The 20,862-nt window shown below is 42.2% G+C and overlaps 1 protein-coding gene across 1 annotated transcript; it reads left to right on the top strand.

Moving 5' to 3' along the window:
- Nucleotides 1–13: 13 nt before the first annotated feature.
- Brox (BRO1 domain and CAAX motif containing) lies at nucleotides 14–19,434 on the top strand. The gene is made up of 13 exons (XM_057769244.1): nucleotides 14–354; nucleotides 2,062–2,178; nucleotides 4,379–4,485; nucleotides 5,442–5,538; nucleotides 8,011–8,106; nucleotides 9,749–9,821; nucleotides 11,005–11,110; nucleotides 12,027–12,116; nucleotides 13,747–13,832; nucleotides 15,032–15,113; nucleotides 15,395–15,545; nucleotides 16,368–16,527; nucleotides 17,367–19,434. The coding sequence occupies exons 2-13, from the start codon at nucleotides 2,078–2,080 to the stop codon at nucleotides 17,451–17,453; spliced, it is 1,236 nt and encodes a 411-aa protein (XP_057625227.1). The 5' UTR covers nucleotides 14–354; nucleotides 2,062–2,077; the 3' UTR covers nucleotides 17,454–19,434.
- The last annotated feature ends 1,428 nt before the right edge of the window (nucleotides 19,435–20,862 follow it).

Genomic DNA, 20,862 nt, shown 5'->3' with positions numbered 1-20,862 from the left:
GGCGGCTTGCTCGGGGGACACCCCACCCCATCTCCGCCACAGCCCCCCTCTCTAGGGCCCAGACAGGATCTGGAGAGGTAAGAGCAAACGAAGTTTAGAAAGGGCGGGCAGACGCAGCGAGCCCAGGGGCTGCCACAACGCGGCGGAACCGCCCCTCTGAGACACGCACGGCCGCCTCTGCGGCTGTCACAGTCTCCAGTCACGTGACGCTTCCTAGCGGCTGGCCCCGCTTCCGGCTTCTCTAGCCTTGTCGTCTCGGTGCTACCGGCTCCTTCCTTGTCTCGCTGGCCGACTCGGGTCCCACCTTCCCTTTCCTCCAGCAGGAAGAGTGGCGGACAGACTCTGAAGTCCCCGGTAAGCTTGTCATGAGGCGTGTGAGCCCGTGCTCTCTCTCCCCTCGAGGCCCTGCACTCCAGTGGGAGGGTCACCCCCTTCACGGGAGCTTCCATGGACCTTTGGGTGGTAGACAGTGGAGGAATCGACGGTATTAACAGCTAGATCGGCCGACTCTCCTCGCTCGGCGTCCCCTTTGGATGTTAGAGGGGTTGCTAGACACAGAACCGTGGCTTGGCTATCATCTGCTTGGCCTTCCGAGGTTGACAGGATCGCTGTGCTACCCTAAGAGCCTATCGCGAGTCAGGAGGCGGGTGTGTGGGGTCGCGGCCCCTGACTCGGTAACACCCGGAGGAAGAGGCCGGGCGGTAAACAGGAAGTGGGCGCGAGCAGTGTCTAGACCGCAGGTAGGCTCCGGGGAGCTCCGGAGCCCGGAGGGGTGTGTCAGCACGCTGGGTCGTCCCGTGGAGGTCTGGCAGGTGACCTTCTGTTTTCGGGGATTGTTCTTGGGGCTCTGCAGGCTTCTGAGGGATGGGTGTGTCGTTCTTCGACCCCACCCTCCGAGGTCTGGAGACCCAAAAAGTGCCAGGGCACCCGAGTGTTTGAAGGATGGAGCGGGAAACAGTCGCGGAAATTTTATTTTCACAAATTTCCCTAGAGTGTGGTAGGCACACTTAGTGCTGCGTTTGCGTAGGTTTTGAAGGTGTTATGTATAGACGCTGTTTTGGTAATATGTTCTGAAGGGGCATATTCAGTGTTTTGAGTCCTAAGTGGATCTGCCCAGGCATCCTCTGAGTATAAAATGCATTCTCTCTGTTCACTAACTATCTGGTGCTTCCCAAAACCGGTTTTGTCATGAGTGGGTCTAACCCGAGTGATGCATAATGTTGATATTTCAGAACACTGCATCCTTCCACACACTTTTTCCCCCAATAAAGGTGGATTGAAAACCTGCACAATGCCTTTAAATTACATTTGTCTTATCAGAATTGCTTCTGTGTTTCTTCTGGAATCTAATGAGATGTTTGAGAATTCAGCTTGAAGCCTTCTTGTGTTACTAAATGCATTACCTACCCAGGAACTTTTAGGCAAAACAAAATTAAAAAAAAAAAAAAACCAGTGCTGCTTTTTTTCCTTTATGCTACATTTTTTCAGGTTGACATTTTATTGAGGGAGCTTTTCAAATGTTTTTGTACAATTTACATTTTATTATAAAAATAGTCCTAGCAGTTTAACACCCAATCAATTGATTGCAGAACACAAGGTATCCACCAAGGTCCTTTAGCACCAGTAATATGTGGAAAATAAAATGATTATGAAGCTTATTTATTTTTAGAAGACTTAGTGTTTATGGGGGGACCCGTTTGACTGTGTTAAGGAAATGAGACTCATTAGGTCCTATACCTTCTTGTTTGAAGCTATCCAGCCAAGTCTCGGCTTTGCTTCTCAGAAGTGTAGTCTGGAGCCCTACCAGTGTCTCAGCTTCTCTCCCAGACTGGTGAGAACACATTTAACCAGACTCACAGAGTTCTTAATTTTCTTATACATAATCTAATTATAGACTCAATTTAAGACAAAATCTATTTGTGGTGTATTATGCTTATATATGTATATTTTCTGTATAATAGCTTATGCATAAAGAGTATATACCTTGTAAAATAGCCAGTTTTTACTGTGTCTTTTTCTGACTTAATGTTTCTTCAATTTTTATGTCTCTTCGGCCTGTAGAACACATCTTGAGAAAATGACTCATTGGTTTCATAGGAACCCTTTAAAAGCTACAGCTCCCGTGTCTTTTAACTACTATGGCATGATCACTGGTCCTCCTGCTTCGAAGATTTGCAAGTAAGCGTTAGTGCAACTTAAGCAGTGTTGGTTGGGCAGGATTCAAGGGACTTTATAAGTTCTGTGGTCAATATAGAAATGTGTGACACATTCCTAATATTAAACTCATGATAAATTTCTATTTTATCATCAGCAGATGAAGATTAAATCATGGGGTATTTAAGCTTTGGTAGACATCGGCGCCACATACTTAATCTTAGATCGGTAAATGAGTTCCAGAAGAGCTAAAGCAGTAACAAAGTTAAACTATGTATTTCAACAGAGCCATAATATAGGATATGAGTATTGTTAGCAGGGTGTGCTAGTGCATGCCTTTAATCCCAGCGCTCAGGAGGCCGAGGCAAGCAGATCTCTATGAGTTTGAGACCAGCCTGGTCACAGAGTGAGTTCCAGGACAGGCTCCAAAGCTACACAGAGAAGCCCTGTCTCCAAAAAACAAACAAACAAGGAAAAAAAAAGTATTGTTAATGAGCCAGACAGTAAATTATTTAATGTTCCAAGCAGGGAGAGATTGCTATGGTTTGAAGTGGCCTTCAAAGTAGTGATGTAGGAGAAAGGACTTAAGCTGAGGGTTGCATAAATTGTTTAACTTGTATGAGGAGTTGGCAAACTCTACCCACTATGTTAGGTCCACTTTTTCTTTTGTTTCTGCTCCGTGTGTGTGTCTCACACATGCGTGCAAGCACTCATGCGGTCACCGAAAGTTCAACATGCCCAAAGTTAAATTCATCTTAAAGTTATACAACTTGAGAAAAGCATGCCTTAGAAATAGGTAATTTAGGCATGAGCATAGACCTGAGTTCAGATCCCTAACATCCACATAAAAAAATGATCAGGATGGCACATCTCTGAACCCTAGCACTGGGCACAAGATGTGGAGACAGGCAGATCTTAGAGGTCTCGGCCAGCAAGTGTAGATGAAATGGAAAGTTCTGGGTTTGATGAGAGACCCAGACATCCAACCCCTGACTTCCATACATGCCCAGGCATGAATATTTGCATGTGTGTGCACATGCACACACTAACATGTATTTAGATTGAGAAAATTTACAAGTGACTTTGAAAGTATTCAGAGTATGTATTATATATCATGCATTCTATGTGTCTACAGTTTAAATTTACTCTTCAGCAACTTAAACCTATTTTAAAGGTCTTAAGTCAATGTCCATTAAATGTGATTCTGGAACTCTCATGGCTTCTCGGATTACATGTGGATGCAGATTAGAGATGCTGCAGATCTAGGAGAAGAAGTCATTGAAGATGTGAGTTCTCAGAAGACACAAGCAGAAGTCCAAAGATTCGCCTTTTTATGTGTGGGAGAGAACTGGGGACATAGAGAAGAAATGTTGAATGGGGAGGAGCATCCTGAAACTGTAATACACCTGGTCACCATGGGGTAAAGGAAGCACAAGATGGAAAGTTGGAGAAGAATGGCATGTGGGGGCACCTTGGCCATATAGTTTCACATCTTCTGGATGTATATATATATTAATATAGTATATGTTAGATGTTTTGTGTAGAATGCCAAATTTAGAAATTCAAAATAGTTATTAAAATGATACACAAGTACATTAAATTTCTGTTTCCCCCAAAACTATTGGCTAAAGAATGAAAAATGAGCCAGGTGATGGCGCATGCCTTTAATCCCAGCACTCAGGAGGCAAAAGCAGGTGAGTTCAGCGCCAGCTGGTCTACACAACTAGTTAGAGACAGCCAAGGCTACATAAAGAAACCTTGTCAGTAAACACACACACACACACACACACACAAGGAAGAACGAATTTTAAATCCATTCAGTTGTTATTTGTGTTAATGGAGACAGGGTCTCAGCTAGCCTGAGCTGCCTCAGCCTTGCCTTGGCTCCGTAGCTAATGATTCCTCTCCTCTTCCACCTCCTGAGCACTACATTACAGGTTTGTGTTGCCATGCCTGGTTGATATTTTTGCTTTTAAAACTTGCTATATATTTTTATTGTATAATGGGTGCTTGCATTGCCCCTTTAATTAGACTGAGTTTATTTTCGTATAACTTTTGAAGCAATTATTAATAGAAACTTCATTTATTTCCAACATTGACCCGAATTAAATTTATTCCTTGGGATTGGTACTTCATAAAGAAGGAAGCAGGGGATCTGTGGTGTTGTTTTAATGCTTTTAAGTTGTAACACAGCTTACCTAGCTTTATTGTCTGTTGATGTTAGTGATTTGAGATCATCCAGGACTCGGCTCCTCGAGTTGTTCACTGATTTGAGCTGTAACCCAGAAACTATGAAGAATGCAGCAGACTCGTATTTCTCACTTTTACAAGGTTGGTCACTTTTACCAGCTATGTGGTATGTGCATTTGACTGTTCAGATACAGATAGTTTTATCTCCCAGGCTTTGTTTGGAATGCTTGGGTCTCAACATGTGACATTGTAAGTGGTGGTACATGGTCTTACTAATAGTCTAAAAAGTGGATATCTATATCTATAATATAGAAAGGTAGATATAGATAACTATTTATAGATATAGGTCATATTTTATTATTAGAAGAATATGCAACATATGGGAAGGAGAAATTCAGTACCAGAAGGTTCATTCATGATGGAGGTGGGTCTTGTATCTTATCTGTTGCTTTCATTGGTTAACTAATAAAGAAAACTGCTTGACCTGATAGGTCAGAAAATTAGGTAGGTGGAGTAGACAGAACAGAATGCTGGGAGAAAGAAGCTGAGTCAGGCAGTCGCCATAATTCTCCCACCGGACACAGATGCAGGTTAAGATCCTCCCTGGTAAGCCACCAGCTCGTGGTGCTACACAGATATTAGAAATGGGTTAGATCAAAATGTAAGAGCTAGCCAATAAGAGGCTGGAACTAATGGGCCAGACAGTGTTCAAAAGAATACAGTTTCCGTGTAATTATTTCGGGGCATAAGCTAGCCAGGCGGTCAGGAGCTGGGGCAGCAGGGAAGCGGCCCACCGCTTCACCTCATTCCGCCCATATCACAACACATTCAGGCACCTGACAAAAGTAATTATATGAATAAAACAATTGTTTTGGTGGGGAGAGGGGGTTCAAGACAGCATTTCTCTGTGTAGCCCTGGCTGTCCTGGAACGCAATTTGTAGATCAGGCTGGCCTTGCACTCACAGAGATCCCGCCTGCCTGTCTTCCCAGTGCTGGGATTAAAGGCATGCACCATCATTCCCAGCTATGTACAAATAAAATTTTAACTAGAAAAAATATTTGTTCTAAAATTAAAATATGTTGCATCCTTTCATAGGTTTCATAAATTCACTGGGAGACTCTACCCAAGAAAGCAAGTTACGATATGTGCAGAGTTTCAAGTGGACTGATACATTGCAAGGACATGTTCCGAGGTGAGCGGTGCTGATGAGGCCTAACTCCAAGTTTGCTTTAACTGTTTGGCCCGTGTATGTGAAGGACAGATAAGCATTGTCGCTTGTTAAGAAATTAATTAAAATATTGACTTAAACTAGTGTGTGGTATGAGTTTAAAATAATGTGTTTCTACCAGACAAAATCCATTTTTTGCAGCAATAATAAATATTAACTTTAAACACATTGGACTGTTTAATAACACCCAGTTTGCAGTCCAAAACTGGCTTTATTTTCCCCCTTCTTTCTAGCCGTGTTTCTACTCTTAAAACTTTCTCACTCCTCAACTATGAATAGGTCATTGCGACGTTAACCTTTATTTTTTAAAAACACAATTGGCTTGTTAAAATGGCCATAGATGTTTGTTTAATAAAAAATAGAAAAGGAGCCAGTAAGGTGGCTCAGTGTGTGAAGGTGTGTGCTGCCAAGCCTGACAACCCGAATTCAATTCCCAGACTCTACATAGAGTCGAAGGACAGAGCCAATTCCCAGAATTTACCTTTTGACTTCCATGTATGCTTTATGACACGTGTGTATCCATAAACACAAACAAGGAGAAATAGAAAGGAAGGGATTGGAGATCACATCCCAGAGTGGTGTTACAACAGAAAGGATGAATGTTGGGTTCATACATGCCAAGACACAATGCAGGTTTCCCATGAACATCCACTTTAATTAGATTTTGATGTGATGATGACAATGGGATATGGTGAGGAACAAAATGAGAAACTGTAGGCGTGATGAATGATGTAATGCCAGGCCTCTATAGAATTAAGACATTCACTGTTTGTTGCTTTCCTTTCTTCCTTGGACATGTTGTGTGGATTCTAGTAGTCTTGAATATAGAGTTTTCCAAGACTTCCTGGGTGTGTGTAATCACTGCTTTTCATCCAAAGTTAAGGAGTTGTTGTGAAAGACTATTTTTAAATTTATTTGTATTTTATATACATTTGTGTTTTGCCTGCACATATGTCTCTGTGGCAGTGCTGGATCCGCTGTGACAGGAGTTGCAGACGTTGGGAGCTGCCATGGGTTCTAGGAGTTGAACCTGAGTCCTCTGGAAGACCAGCCAGTACTCTTAGCCACTGAGCCATCTTTCCAGCCCAGTGAAGTCTATTTTTTAAGGATCAAGTCTTCATCCTCTTTACAATGAAAAACTTGACAGGCTGTGAAGGGCTTGAATTATGTAAATTCAGTGCTTTCCCCACATCATCCCCAGTATTGGTTCCATGGATTAAGCTAAGCAATGGTGCACATGCTGATAACCACATGCGAGGGAAGCTGAGGCAGGAGGATCATGAGTTTGAAGTCAGCCTGGACTACAGAACAAGCTCTGTCTCCCGAGTGCTAGTATTAAAGGCATGTGCCACCACCACCCAGGGCTTTCTGACTTTTTAAGGAGTCTCAGAAATACATAGTTTTAAAGCTATTCTATAACAGCTTTGGGAACTACTTTTTTGTGATTATTACTGTAAAGTACATAGTTCATACTTGTGCTGGTTAATTTTTTTTTTTTTTTTTTGTCAGCTTGGTGTAAACTAGGGTCATTTGGGAGAGGGAACTCAATTGAGAAAATTCTTCCATTGGATTAACCTGTGGGTCATTTTCTTGATGAATGAGTCATGCAAGGAGGGGCCAGCCCACCTGGGTGTTGCCACCACAGGGCAGGTCATCTTGAATTGTATAAAAAAGAAACCGAGAAAGCCATGAGGAGCAAACCAGTAAGCAGTGTTCCACCATGGCCTCTGCTTCACTTCTGCTTCCAGTTTCCTGTCCTGAGTGTCTGTTCTGATGTCATATTAGACTGTAAGCTGTAAGCTGAACTAAACCTTTCCTTCCCCAAGTAGTTATGTGTGCATGTTTGTGTGTGTATGTGTGTGTGTGTACATATGTGTGTGTGTGCATGCTTTCTGTCTTAGCACATAGAAAGCAAACTAAGAAAATTCTGTACCACTGTATTTAGATTGTTAATTACCTGTATTTATGTGTTTTAGTTCTCTCTTTTGGTTTCTTTGGTTTTTTGTTTGTTTTTGTTGTTGTTGTTGTTGTTTGAGACAGGCTATCACTATGTAGCCCTTGCTGTCCTGGAAATGACTTTGTAGACCAGGCTGGCTTCAAACTCACTGTGATCCACCAGCCTCTGCCTCCCAAATGTTAGGATTAAAGCATGCACCACTGTGCCCAACTTGTATCTTCATAATTTTTTAATTAATGCACTTATTATTTATATGTGTTGTCATGTGTACATGTTTGTGAGCCTGCATGTCATAGTACATACGTGAAGATTGGATAACAACATGCAGGAATTGTTTCTCTTCAACCATGTGGGTCCCAGGGATTGAACTCGGGCCATCAAACTTGGCAGCAAGAGCCTTACCCTGCTAAGCCAAATAAGCTTTGTTTAGCTGTATCTTCATAATTTACAGAACTTAATGATTTCATTTCTAATTCCAGTGCCCAGCAGGATGCTGTTTTTGAATTGATATCCATGGGATTTAACGTAGCATTATGGTATACCAAATATGCTTCACGATTGGCCGGAAAAGAAAAGTAAGTTAAAAAGCAAAGGTTTTATTTGTGTGTATTTGTGTGTGTGTGCATTGTTGTTGTTATTTGTGTGTATGTGTGTTGTTGTTGTTGTTGTTTTAAATATATTGAATTTAAGTCTAAGCTATTTTCTAAAACATTCCACTTGAAGTGAGTACAAGAGTCATTGTTCATACTTAAGAACTGCAGTTAGGCAGTTTAATCTTTGTTTTGTAATTTTTATTTATTGCTCTTGGGGTGGGTAGGGGACACATAGGCCAGGGTTAGCTGTGTGGAATAGTTCTCTCCTTTCACTTCTGCATGGGTTCCAGAGATTGATTCTGGGTTGCCAGCCTGTGCAGCCACCATCCTGTACTCTAGTTTTACAAGGGGAAAGGTTTCCATAATCTTGCTATGTGGTGGTAGATCTAAGTAAGGCCCCAAGCCAAGGAGCCATTAAAAGTGTGGCTCCTTGACTACATTTAAAGTACTATAAACAGAGATTTCAAACAGTGACAGAATTGGTGACCAAAACTGCAACTTGTTGTAAGTTGTCCGTTTTTAAATACGTAATCTAAAAGTCAGCATCTATCAAGTCAGTTGAAAGTAAAGGATATGAATAGGCAATTTGTAGAAAAAGAGATAAAAAACTTAAAGGTACATAAAAAATTGTTTAGAGGACTAAAGAATTGCACGATGCCAATGAGGTAACTCCATGGGTAAAGGTGCTTGCCACCCAATGACACAAGCTTGTCAATGACACAGAACTCACAGAACGAGGGGAGGAGAGAGCTGAGCCCACACACTTGTCCTATGACCTCTACTCATACACCAATGCACACAGAGAAATAACAGCTTTTTTTAAGAATTGTAAAATTAGATGAGGGAACTTTCGTAGTAACACATACAGCATTGAGAAGCTGGCACATCCATTCTGGCTCATCCACACATAGTAATATGCAGACATGCAAACATGAGTCATGTTTGCTGGTGTGGAGTGACTCAGATGAACAGAGCAGTGTGTGTAGCTGCCATGATGTATTAAGTTCGTAGTATTTTGTATGTGTTTATGGCAGAGCAGTCAGGAAAGACATAAGACTGTTTAGCATTTCCTTCGAGGCAAGCTTCCTGTTCATCTGCTGAGTCTTGGGTATGTTTCATGTGCATTTTTAGTTGTTTTTTTTTTTTTTTAGGGAAATTAGATTTCTTTTCTTTTTTTATTTTATTTATTTATTTATTTATTTTGGTTTTTCGAGACAGGGTTTCTCTGTGGTTTTGGAGCCTGTGCTGGAACTAGCTCTTGTAGACCAGGCTGGTCTCGAACTCACAGATATCCGCCTGCCTCTGCCTCCCGAGTGCTGGGATTAAAGGCGTGTGGAAGAAAACTAATAATAAGAAACACAAGTAACTCATTTGGTTAAGTGTCTGTATGTGGGTATGTGCACACGCATGAGGAGGCCAGAGGTGTTGGGTCTCCCTGGAGCTGGAGTCACAGGCATGTGAGCCGCCTGACATGGGTGCTGGGAGCTGGACTGAGTCCTCTGCTAGAGCAGCAAGTGCTCTTAGGCACTGAGCCATGTCCCAGCCTTGGTCTTCTGATAATGTGGTAGCTGTTAGTACCAGAAATAAGGCGCATCCTCTAACTTGCATAACCACTGTCTTAAAGCATAACAGAAGATGAAGCAAAAGATGTCCATCGGAGCCTAAAAATTGCAGCTGGGATTTTTAAACATTTAAAGGTAAATGGGGTTGGGGAGCAGGGCCAGGTAGGATGGATCAGGGGGTGGCGCATTGCTAATTCTTGAACTGTGTGTCGGGATTAGTAACTCCATTGTGTCAAAGAGGTAGTCCAGTCCCTCCAGTAACTGCAGAGAGTTGGTTCAAGAACAGACTGCCCTTCCACATCTGCATACCCAAGTCTAGATTCCGTGGTGCCTTTTCTAAAGTGACGTGGGCTCTGCATGTAAGCCATACACGGCCTGTGTGTACTGTATACCTCCCTCGTCAGCTAGCACAGAGTGACTGCTCTGTGAGTTCTCGTGCTACTGTGTTGTCTAGGCAGTGGTGACAAGGGGATTGTGTGCAGCTACGGTGGCTGAGTGCAAATGTCCAGGGCTTGCGTCTGAGCTGACTGTGCGTGCTGTACGTTAGCTGCCTTCCTGGGAGCCACAGCCAATTACTGTGCTAGTAACTCCATTTTTACTTTGAAGTTGGTGGATCATAGCTAGAAGCTTTAGCTGTAATATCCTGCTTACTTTTCTGTCTCTTACCCTGAGTGAAAACAAAACAGAGAAGTTGAAGTCTGTGCTACTGTGCACTACTTTCTGCTGCCACTGGGAGCAGTTGCAGTCCCTCAGTACTGACTCTGAGTCTCACTGGCCAGCCAATCCCTGCAATCTAATGATATCAGATAGCCTGAAGATAGGACAGGAACTCTGAGGGAAAAAATGCTTGTCTTCCTCTGACACTGCCTTTCTGCTTCTTATGATCAAAACTACTGATTTCTGAGGGCCTCTGAAGGTAGCCTTATGGTGTTTCTTCATCCTGAATTAGATGATGCAGAATTTGCAGTATTTTCTTTTCAACGTTAGCTCTTACTGTGAATGAACAAGTCACAGTACAAAAGAGAATTTTCGTTACTATTGCAGCTAAATACTTTCTAAGATAAAGATATGTTTTGCATTATATTGTATTGGCAAAGAAGTCTATCCATAACCTAATTCTTGCTTCTGGATTTCTTATAAAAGTTCACTTTGGATAGATAAGTCCTCACCACGCTTGTGAGCTTATAGCCACTGCTTGGTCTGTTCTCTTAGGTTCCAAGTGAGTCTCTAAATTAAATATCCCATAATCACATCTTCGCCTCTGACAGCAGCATTAAGATGAGATTTGACATGTTTGTTTTCTGTTCTTTCTCTCCAGGAAAGTCATATACCCAAACTTCTTACACCAGCAGAAAAGGGCCAGGACTTAGAGGCTCGGCTTATAGATACTTACATCATCCAGTGCCAGGCTGAGGCTCAAGAAGGTATGGAAATACTCGAAGGTGTTTTGCTTTTAAGAATGTTTATATTGGCTTTTGAGTCTTTGGAAAATACCACAATTAGCTGTATTAAGTTTTAAATTTTAAGAACTGATTATGAGGGCCATTTTACCTTTAACATTTCCTTTGCTGTCTAGAGAGCTCCTTCCCGCTGATGTTTCTTTAAAGAGGGTTTTGATTTCATGCCTTTTTGATAGCATTAATTCATCTTTAGTTTTTTTTTCTTTAAGATTAATTTTTAGGTGTGTGTGTGTGTGTGTGTGAGAGAGAGAGAGAGAGAGAGAGAGAGAGAAAGAGAGAGAGAGAGAGTGTGTATATGGTGGGGTTATGTGTGTGGGTGCCCTTGGAGGTCAGAAGAGAGTGCCAAATCCCTTGAAGCTGTAGTTACAGGTGGTTGTGACCCTCCCAAAATGCACGTTGAGAACCAAACGTGGCTCTTCTGAAAGAGTACTTTGTGATCTTAACTGCGAGCCCTCGTTCCTGCTGCAAACATTAACGCTCCTCATCTCTCCTCCTGTGTTGTGCTTATTCCTTTCCTTCTCCCACTCTTTAAATTACCTGAAGTCTTCATCTGTCAGTTTCCGAAAACTAAAGTAGCTACTGAAAGCTTTTTATCTGTGTGTCAGAACTGAGTGCTTTCAAAGCACTTTTCTTCTTCTTGCCATGCTATTTTAGTAATTCTCTGTGCTAAGAGTTGGCTAGTGATTTAAGATACCGTGTCAGAAACATAAAATCAGTGTTTTCTTTTTGTGTTTGTTTTCTATAAATTTTATACTAAAACATATTTTTTAAAAACTGAAAATCTGAAAGAAGACTGTCAGGCTGTCTTCTGCTGTTATGACTGAACTTCCCATAACTGGGTGTGAACTCAGAAATTGTATTTATCATGTGTCGATTACAGTAACAATTGCCCGAGCAATTGAGCTGAAGCATGCTCCAGGACTGATTGCTGCGCTTGCATACGAAACAGCCAGCTTCTACCAGAAAGCAGGTAAACTCGCCGTGTTGTTACACTAGCAGTCCTTAGGCTTTCGTGCGAGATTATCGTATTTCCCATTACATTATTAGAATAAAATCTTTGGTTTTGGGCCTTTTTTAAAATAAGAGGCCAGGTGTGGTGGCACAGGTACTCCAGGTGTGGTGGCACAGGTGCTCCAGAGGCTGTCACAGGAGGATTGTTCCAAGGCCTGCCTGACTGCAGAGTAAAATCAAGGCTGGCCTGGACAATTTGTCTCACAAGCAGGGACACAGCGCTGTGGGTCAAGTGTTTGCCATACGAGCATTAAGAACTAAGTTCGATCTGTAGGATGTAAAAGAGCCAAGCATGATGACATGTGCTTGTGATCTTACTGCCAAGGAGGAGGAGTCAAGCGGGATCCCTGTGCCTTGCTCAGTCAGTAAGATCCAGGTAAAAGCCAAGAGACCTTGTCTCAACAGATAGGGTGAATAGCCTACATACACATATGCTCCTCTCAGACACAAATATGCACGTATACATGTTAGTTAATATGTTATAAATTAATATGTAAGGAGCTGGGAATATACCTAGTAGTAGATCTCTTGAGTCAGGCCCCAGCGTCTCACAGCCAATGTATTAACAATGGCTTGTAGAAAGATAGTGTACTTTCACCAGTTATATCTGGTTATATGTAGCCATTGCTCATTTTGCTCTTTATAACAGTCTTACATACGTATTTAGTTAGTTAGTTCATTTTTAAGACTGGGTCTTTCTGTGTAGCCCTGACAGACCAGATTGGGCACAAACCCAAGAAATCCACCTGCCTCTGCCTTCCAAGTGCTGAGACTGAAGTCTTGCATTACCATGCCCAGATCTTTATAACCATTTTATAGCTGTTGTCCTTATTTAGTGTTACATGGCCACCAATAACGTGACTGCTAGCATGTGGAAGGTGAAAACCAGAACTTAGGTCCTGTGATCTAGGAAGCACACTTAGGTTTCAGTTCGGAGGCCTGTTTCTATTTTGGTTGTGGAGTAGATAAGAATAAATTCCCAGTCTAGGGAAGGAGGTGAACGTGGAGTCAGATCATGGTGTAAGATCCAGCATCAGTGATGTAAGAAACTGAACAGTGTAGGTGTGCCAGAGAATGCTTGCAGGAGGAAAGTGGCTTTTTAGTTTCATTTCAAAACAAAGTGAGTCTGATTTGATTGGATTGTAATTTTGAAAGAAAATTCCCAGCTCCCACATCCCAGCACTTGGGAGGCAGAGGCAGGTGAATCTCTGTGAGTTCGAGACCAGCCTGGTCTATAAGAGCTAAGAAATTGTTATAGGCTTTGGAGGAAATAAAGAAAAGTTTGACAATGATAATGAAGTTGAAAATAAGGAAGTCAAAATTGATTTAGGAAATTGTTTGGATTTTGCCATTAATTTAAAGCTATATTAACCATCAAATTGAAGAGGTATTTATTATGTTGTTCAAATATATAATTATGAAGAAATAAATCATATTAAATATTTAGAGGTTTTTTTTTTTTCTTAATGTATGAAAGCTTGAATTTAGACTAGATGACATTCTGCTTTTAGCACCAGAGCACAGGAACTAAGAAATGTTCCAGTGAAACTGGGTGAAATGATATTTTGCTTTTTAAAATGTAACTTTAGATCATACTTTATCCAGTTTGGAGCCTGCATACTCTGCTAAATGGAGGAAGTACCTTCACCTGAAGATGTGCTTCTACACAGCCTATGTAAGTCCCGACAGCCCTGCAGATGGTGAAGTGATTGCCAGTGACAGGCAGCGAGTACAAGAGCGAGTGCAAGATGATAGACAGTTGTAGACCTAGAGGTGCTGCGTGGTCCCAAATCGTATTTTCAGGCTAGGCACATAATGAATTCTCTCAGTTGTTTTATCCTGTCCATGAGAGGAGTATCAACAAATTCTAACCTCAGTGGCTTGGGAAGATGGCTCAGTAGGTTGTGAGCAAGTGTGAAGATCTGAGTTCAGATTCCCCAGAAGCCATGTTACGTTGAATGCAATCATGCACATCTGTAAGACCAGCACCCTACAGTGAGATAGAAGGCAGAAATGCCAGCTGCTAGCCTTTCATGCCTCGCAGCAAACAACAGGACAGCTTGCCTCAAACAGAGCGGACGGCAGGGACTGAACCTAAGGTTGGCCTCTGAGCCCCTGCTCACTCACACCTCTATACACACGTTGATTTTGTTGTTGATTTATTTTAACTTTAGGTATACCACACAGTGTGTATGACCTAGGTGAAAAACCACCAGTCTGCACCATTTTAGAAGCTCTTTACTTGTTGATTAAACGACCAAACTTAAGGTTGTTATCATGTGAGAGGCAGTCAGAACCTTTTTCAGAGTTAAGTAAATATTTCTACCCCTTCCATGATATAATGTTTTACAGCATGCTACTGCTCAGCACCAGTTGTCTGTTTCAGCAGATTTTAATGAGTAGACTTCAGGCTGATGTGCTTTTCTTAAAACCTGTGGTCCTTACTGGGTGTGGTGAGACATACCTGTAACCCTAAGCGTTTGAAGCTGAGACGGGAGGAGGATCCTGAACCCAGGAGGAGGGAAATATATGGACAGATGGGGGTGGGACATGGGTTGGAGTGGGACAGTCTGCAGACTCTACTTGTTCGTCTCAAAACACTGCCCGATCTCTTTATGTGTGCATAACAAAGAACTGACGCCTTTTCATAGCTCTGTCCTCATTTTTCAAACAAGTTTCAGCTAGCAGGTTTTGCTCTTAGAGTAGAGACATGTCTGATTCTTGTCAGGGCTGGGCCTAACTCTTCATTTAATTTGGATAGAGATAGGGGAAGCCTACCTCAAGTAAAGGCTTGCATGGATAGTCCAAACAGTGACTGACAGTGCGACATGGAATCTGAGCACAAAATCTATGCAAATGTGTTTCTCTTGCCAGGCATATTGTTACCATGGCCAGACCCTGTTGGCTAGCGATAAATGTGGAGAAGCAATCAGGTCTCTTCAAGAAGCAGAAAAATGTAAGTTTTCCTTCCAGGATTTTAACTCCCTTAAAAAAAAAATTCTTTCATCCTAAAGGAAATGCATAGACTCTAAGTTTATGAAAGAAATAGGCAAGATATTTGGAGAGAAAAAAAAAATCTTGTCCTCGAACCTGCAGAAAACACCACCTCCCGCCAGCACTGTCTTCATGCTGCTTTCACAGCAGGTGGAAACAGCAGAAGCCGCCGTCCCTGACTTCAGGCCTTTGAGCTCTCGCGGGCAGGGCCCAGCCATTCTGAGACTGTTGTCCTCTCCGCAGTGTACGCAGAGGCTGAAGCCCTGTGCAAAGAGTACGGGGAAACCAAAGGACCAGGACCTACAGCCAAGCCGTCAGGTCACCTGTTCTTCCGGAAGCTTGGCAGCCTTGTGAAGAACACCCTGGACAAATGTCAGAGAGAAAACGGGTTCATGTGCGTACGCCTCACTCCTTGATCGGGATTGCTACTATAGTGACTGTAGTAACAGTTTTATCTCCAGTCCCAAAGGATGTGTCTTAGATTGCATTTAAATTTAGTATTAATTTTCTTCTTAAATTGGTGATAAAGTTGTTTGTAGGGCCTTTTATTCTATATATGATGTCATAAAAAGTAGGTTTAAAATCTAAGTGGGGTTTGGTAACAAAGTTTATTTCATCAGGATACTCCTATAAAGACTTCATTTTCTCTAAACTTTGCTTCTATCTGCTACCTCTGTGCAGGGTGTGGTGTGTGTGTATGTCTATAATCAACTTCTTTACATATTTGTCTCACTCTGGTTTGAGCTAGCTATAAAGTAGGAAATTTTAATTTTCTTGTAAATTTTCCTGGTCCCTTCAAGCAGTAAGACTGAAACTATTAGGAAATCAATAATTGTCAGTGCAAACTGTAGTTCGGTGCCTTCGCAGGCTGGGAGAATCCTTCTTGTCCCTGCCTGCCGCTTTGTATTCTTCCTGTGGTGCTCTGCATTTGGTCACACTGATGTTTTCACTTGTCTGCTTTAGTTTTTTTTCCCTTCCTTTGAAAATAGACTGAGCCCCCAAATCCAGGCCCACTGCCCCTCTTTGTATTCTTTCTGTCCTTGGACGCTGTTGTATTGTGCTGTAACCCACTAGGGCCTCCCGACTTCTCGGCGGTCCGTTTGGGACTGTGCCCCCACAGCTGAGAATTGTCATACTCATCATAGCTTTGAACATGTTAGGTGCTCAAGTGTTGCTGAAGAAATGAATAAACCACTATTTAAATTGCTTTTTGCAGTTACTTTCAAAAAATTCCAACAGAAGCCCCACAACTGGAACTCAAAGCAAATTATGGACTGGTAGAGCCTGTGCCTTTTGAATTTCCTCCTATGAGTGCTCACTGGACACCGGAAGCGTTGGCTGCGTTTGATCTCACCAAGAGACCCAAGGATGACAGTGTATGAGATTGGGGCTTTCTTTCCAGTCACAGATGTTTAAGGAGACTGTAAAGCTAGTTTTGCGATGTCTTTGTCTACTTCAGCAGGTCTATGTATTTGTCTGAATGCTCAGTTAGCTCATTACAGTGTAATCTGGTGTAGATTGTTCTCAGAAGTAGCCCCTACCCCTTCAGTGACTTCTAGATTTCTGTGTAATTTACTGACATTGTTTCCAACACATCACCTCATTTTCACAGCTTGTCAGTGCTTTCTTAAGGAGACGATTTTGGGGGGGGGGGGGTCATCCGTGTTGATGTTGCTATAGCAATGTCCCTTCTGATCCCAGGAATTTGGAGATTCGGGTTAATGACAGCATTCTGTTAGTCATCCAGGAGTGAAATAGAATGTGTGCGCATTCGTTCATCCCTAAGCTCCCATGGCGCTCTGAATCAGACGGTAGCTCACAGGAAAGGTCTATGTTTCATTACCAAAAGACTAGGGAGCGGGGGTTGTTTTATAACTGTAATCCTCCCTTGAAATTGTGTATTTTTATAGTTTCCTCCCCATACAAGTACTCCTTAATACAATCATTTTTTTCTTCCTATTGAGCCTCTGAAGCAGTCCTTTAAAAGATAGCTTATATTGTCATAAATCATCTCTGTTACCAAGTTTTTCCTTTACTGAAAGATGGTAGAGGAGGAGTCCCCCCTCCCCCACCCCCTCACCCCCCACCCCCCGCCTGGTGTGGGTCACCTCAGTGCAGTCCTTTAACATCACTCTGGGAGGTAGGAAGTAGAGGAAACCTCTATAGGATTTTCTCAATCCCATTTGCATATTCACCGTGTTTCCTTTCTCCCTAGGTCAAACCCAAACCGGAAGACGATGTGAAACCTGTAAAAGAACCGGATATCAAACCCCAAAAGGACACTGGGTGTTCTGTCTCTTAAGTGATACTTGTTTAGAGACCTCGCTGCCAGTCCCTACGATGAACTGTGGGGCTTCACTTCACCTTTTCTGATTTCTCTGAAGCCCGTAGGATAATTACTGACTTCAGAGGGACTTGGCCTTTTGTTTATTTATTCTTGATTTTTAACATAGAGATGTCTTATGCTTTTGTTTCTGGGCTCTGCTTTTTTAATCAGGACAACACTTGGAAGGGTTGTTTTTATGCCTTTAATGAATGTGGGGGGAGTTGGACTTATTTGAACGCTAGAGAGTAAGTTTCATGTTAATGTTTTTCTACCTTCATAAAAAAGTGTTTTGCTTCTTGTTTGATACCAAAAGAATGTTTGAAAAGAAATGAGTTCCCCTCTTGTCACCGACTTGTTAGATTTGAGTCTAACTCAGTCTTCTGGTGGGAAAAGAAATTTGCAGTTAAAAATCAGAAAACCTTCAGACCAAATTCTTTCCTTACACTTAGCAGCCAGTAATTTACTAGGAAAATCAGTGTTTAGAGGAATGTGGGATTTAGGAACCGGCGATGGCATACGCTTCCCTTCCCTGCAGAGCCCCATGCTCCCGTGGTCACCTCAGTGTCCAGACAGTGGTTTGTTTACAAGTACTTTTTCTAATGAATTTTTTTATGGGAGGGACAAAGCTTTGTACTAGCATTTGGTGTTTCTGTAGAGAGAGATAGAGAATGGAAAGTGTGTTTTAAAGAAGCACAGCATTGCATGTTGTAAAGAAAGCCTTTCTTAGGCTCAGTCGAGATAGGTTGTCCTGGATCACACTGATGACTCCTTTGTTAAAAGCATTTTAAGAAAATATCCTTTGTTAACTGATTTTGGTGTACATTGTGTCTTTAACATGGTTTTCTTCGATATCTAGCCTATCAGGACTTCTTTGGCTGTAGGCCAAAGGCCATAGCAGCAGAAGGTCGGGATATAGATATAAACTATGATCTCCAAAGTGGGTACCACTTAAACAGATTGGTTATATCCACAGACTGGGAAATAGAGGGTGTGTGACACTTTCAAAGTCACATATCTGTAGTGTGTCCTGCTTGGTTACTCTCCTGCAGTGTTAACTCCTGTTCATAAGTGGCAGATTGGCTCATTTGATAGGAGCAGTAGTGCACATGAGAGCTTACTGTGCACGCAGCAGTGGGCAGGCGCTTAGACAAACTACTGCAACTACTTAGCAACCTAGTAGGAAACACATCAGTCACATAAAGTATTGAAACAGGAATATACATCTCATGATAAAGAATGAACGTATTATCCTTCAATCAAGATTGTATTCAATAAATCATATATCATAGTTTACACTCCTTGGAAACGCTCCGCAGAATCAATGAAGTTTTTTTTAGAAATGGTAGTTACAGCTTACAGTGTCTATTTAACATTCGAAGCTGCAGCTTTCAGAACACTTGGAGAAACTACTGAATGAACGGGCATTAGGTTTGTTTTGCTGCCTGTAGAAAAAATACTAAGTTTCCCCCTAAGTACAGAGTTGCTTGTCCTAGATGCCATTTACTGACAACACTTTAACTAGTACTTGCTCAAGTCTGCTTGCTCTCTGCCCGTGGGACTTGTTTTAGGTACTAGTACTAATTAACTAGGTAGGGAGATTTTTGTGGACTGGACTAAACCACCATTGGTGAAATGGAAACACATATATGTTCAGTGCTTCTACAGTAAGTACAGGTGATGAAATCCATGGTTGGCGGTGTTCACATGGTCGGACAAGAAGTCTTCTGTTGACTGACGAGGTGACACCTAATGAACCCCATCATATAAGGTTTTGAAGTGGTATTGGGAATTTGGGGAGCTAGCAGATGTGGAGCACTGGCATGAAAACTGTAGGGAGATGGAACTATACAGTCGCGTTGCATGTATGTCACACCAGGCAAGGACAGTGCTACACTGCTCGGTGTTTATATAATGATTTGTCTTTTTATTTATGAAAATAAAAGCAATTTTGCTTACATTTTCATTGGATTTTTTTGTGGGAGTGTGTGCGTTATATACTTAGCTAATAGCAGATTTAGTACAGTACAAACTTTTTCTTACATTAATAATTTAAATGACATTTGTGTCAGTTCTGCTTCCTGAGTTAATTTTCGTGGCATATTTAGTTTATGCTTGTATTTATGTTGCTATTTTAACCACCAGTTATCACAAATACATATTACATGATATTTCATATTACCAGTACAGTGCAATATTTTGTGTGTTATGGCTAGCTGGACATGAGCACCTTGTCAGGATCTTCCAGGCTACTCACCTCCAGAAAGATTAGGAGATGTGACCTTGTCGGGCAGGTGTGTCACTGGGTCAGCTTCGAGGATTCCTGCTGTCCCAGTATGCTCGCTGCCTCCTGCTTGTGAATCAAGATGTGAGCTCTCAGCTGCTGCCCCAACTGTCTGCTACCTTGCATTTGCTCCACCATCAAGACTCTAACCTCTGGAACCATAAGTCCAATTAACTCTAAGTTGCCTTGGTTGTAGCATTTGCTCACAATAGAAAGGTAACCAGTACACCTGCCGTGGGATACAGAAAGTGAGCAAATGAGCATGGTGTGGGTGAGAAAAAGACAAAGAATCAGAGGATGGAAAGTGGCCTTGAAGGATGGGGGCGGGGGCTTGGATAAGGTGTTTTGAGTGATAGACCTGAAACAAAAAGGTACAAAATCCCAAAGAAGTGAGGAGAGCAACCAGCTGAAGGTGGCTGTGGGAGAGTGTCTATCAAGGCTAGGGTCAGGTTCTGAGGGAGAATAGACGCTATGTGGCTTCCTAAGAATGCCATTGCTGTTCACCACAACTGGAGGAGGTAAAGGTAGGCCAAGAAGACATTTTCCTGCAAGTCCAGCTTCTGAACTGGTCAGTAATGGTGTTGCTTACACGAGTGGAGGTGACGGGTCACCTGCAAAGCCTCAGCTCGGCATGAGTGACACCTCAAGGAGCTACATTGCTATAGTCCTGTCAGTCACCTTTCACCACCTGTGTAGCCTAGCATCTTCCATGATGTGTTTGATGGCCCTCCTCGTCCCCTTCCACAAGCCCAATCATATGAGGGTCACGTGCAGGTGATCACACTTGGGGAATGACCGGGGTATTGCTGTCTTGAAACCATACCAACAAGAATTTCACAAAAATAGCATAAGAGGTCACACCACAACCTCAGAAGCCACTGGGTCTTGACTTGGATGACCCACTGGACTGGTTTAAATAGGAGTGGCAGGATCAAACGAACAATTTTGGCTACTTTGTTTTTTTAAGTCTAGACTGTATAGGAAGCCTAAAGAGACCTTTACAATAATACAGACTAGGGTGGTACAATTGATGGCAGAATATCTTAGGGTTCCGAAAATACACAAGATAATTGTATATTACTGACATTTAATATGAGGTTTGAT

Source organism: Chionomys nivalis, chromosome 5 (assembly GCF_950005125.1).
Source record: "Chionomys nivalis chromosome 5, mChiNiv1.1, whole genome shotgun sequence".
Lineage (NCBI taxonomy): Eukaryota > Metazoa > Chordata > Mammalia > Rodentia > Cricetidae > Chionomys > Chionomys nivalis.
Note: the sequence above shows the minus strand (reverse complement) of the source record. Positions and strands in the feature narration are given on the sequence as shown.

Coding starts and splice junctions, on each gene's coding strand:
- Brox (XM_057769244.1), top strand. CDS start 2,078: ATGACTCATTGGTTTCATAGGAACCCTTTAAAAGCTACAGCTCCCGTG. Junction 12,117..13,746: donor CAGCTTCTACCAGAAAGCAG/GTAAACTCGCCG, acceptor ATGTAACTTTAG/ATCATACTTTATCCAGTTTG. Junction 16,528..17,366: donor AGAGACCCAAGGATGACAGT/GTATGAGATTGG, acceptor CTTTCTCCCTAG/GTCAAACCCAAACCGGAAGA.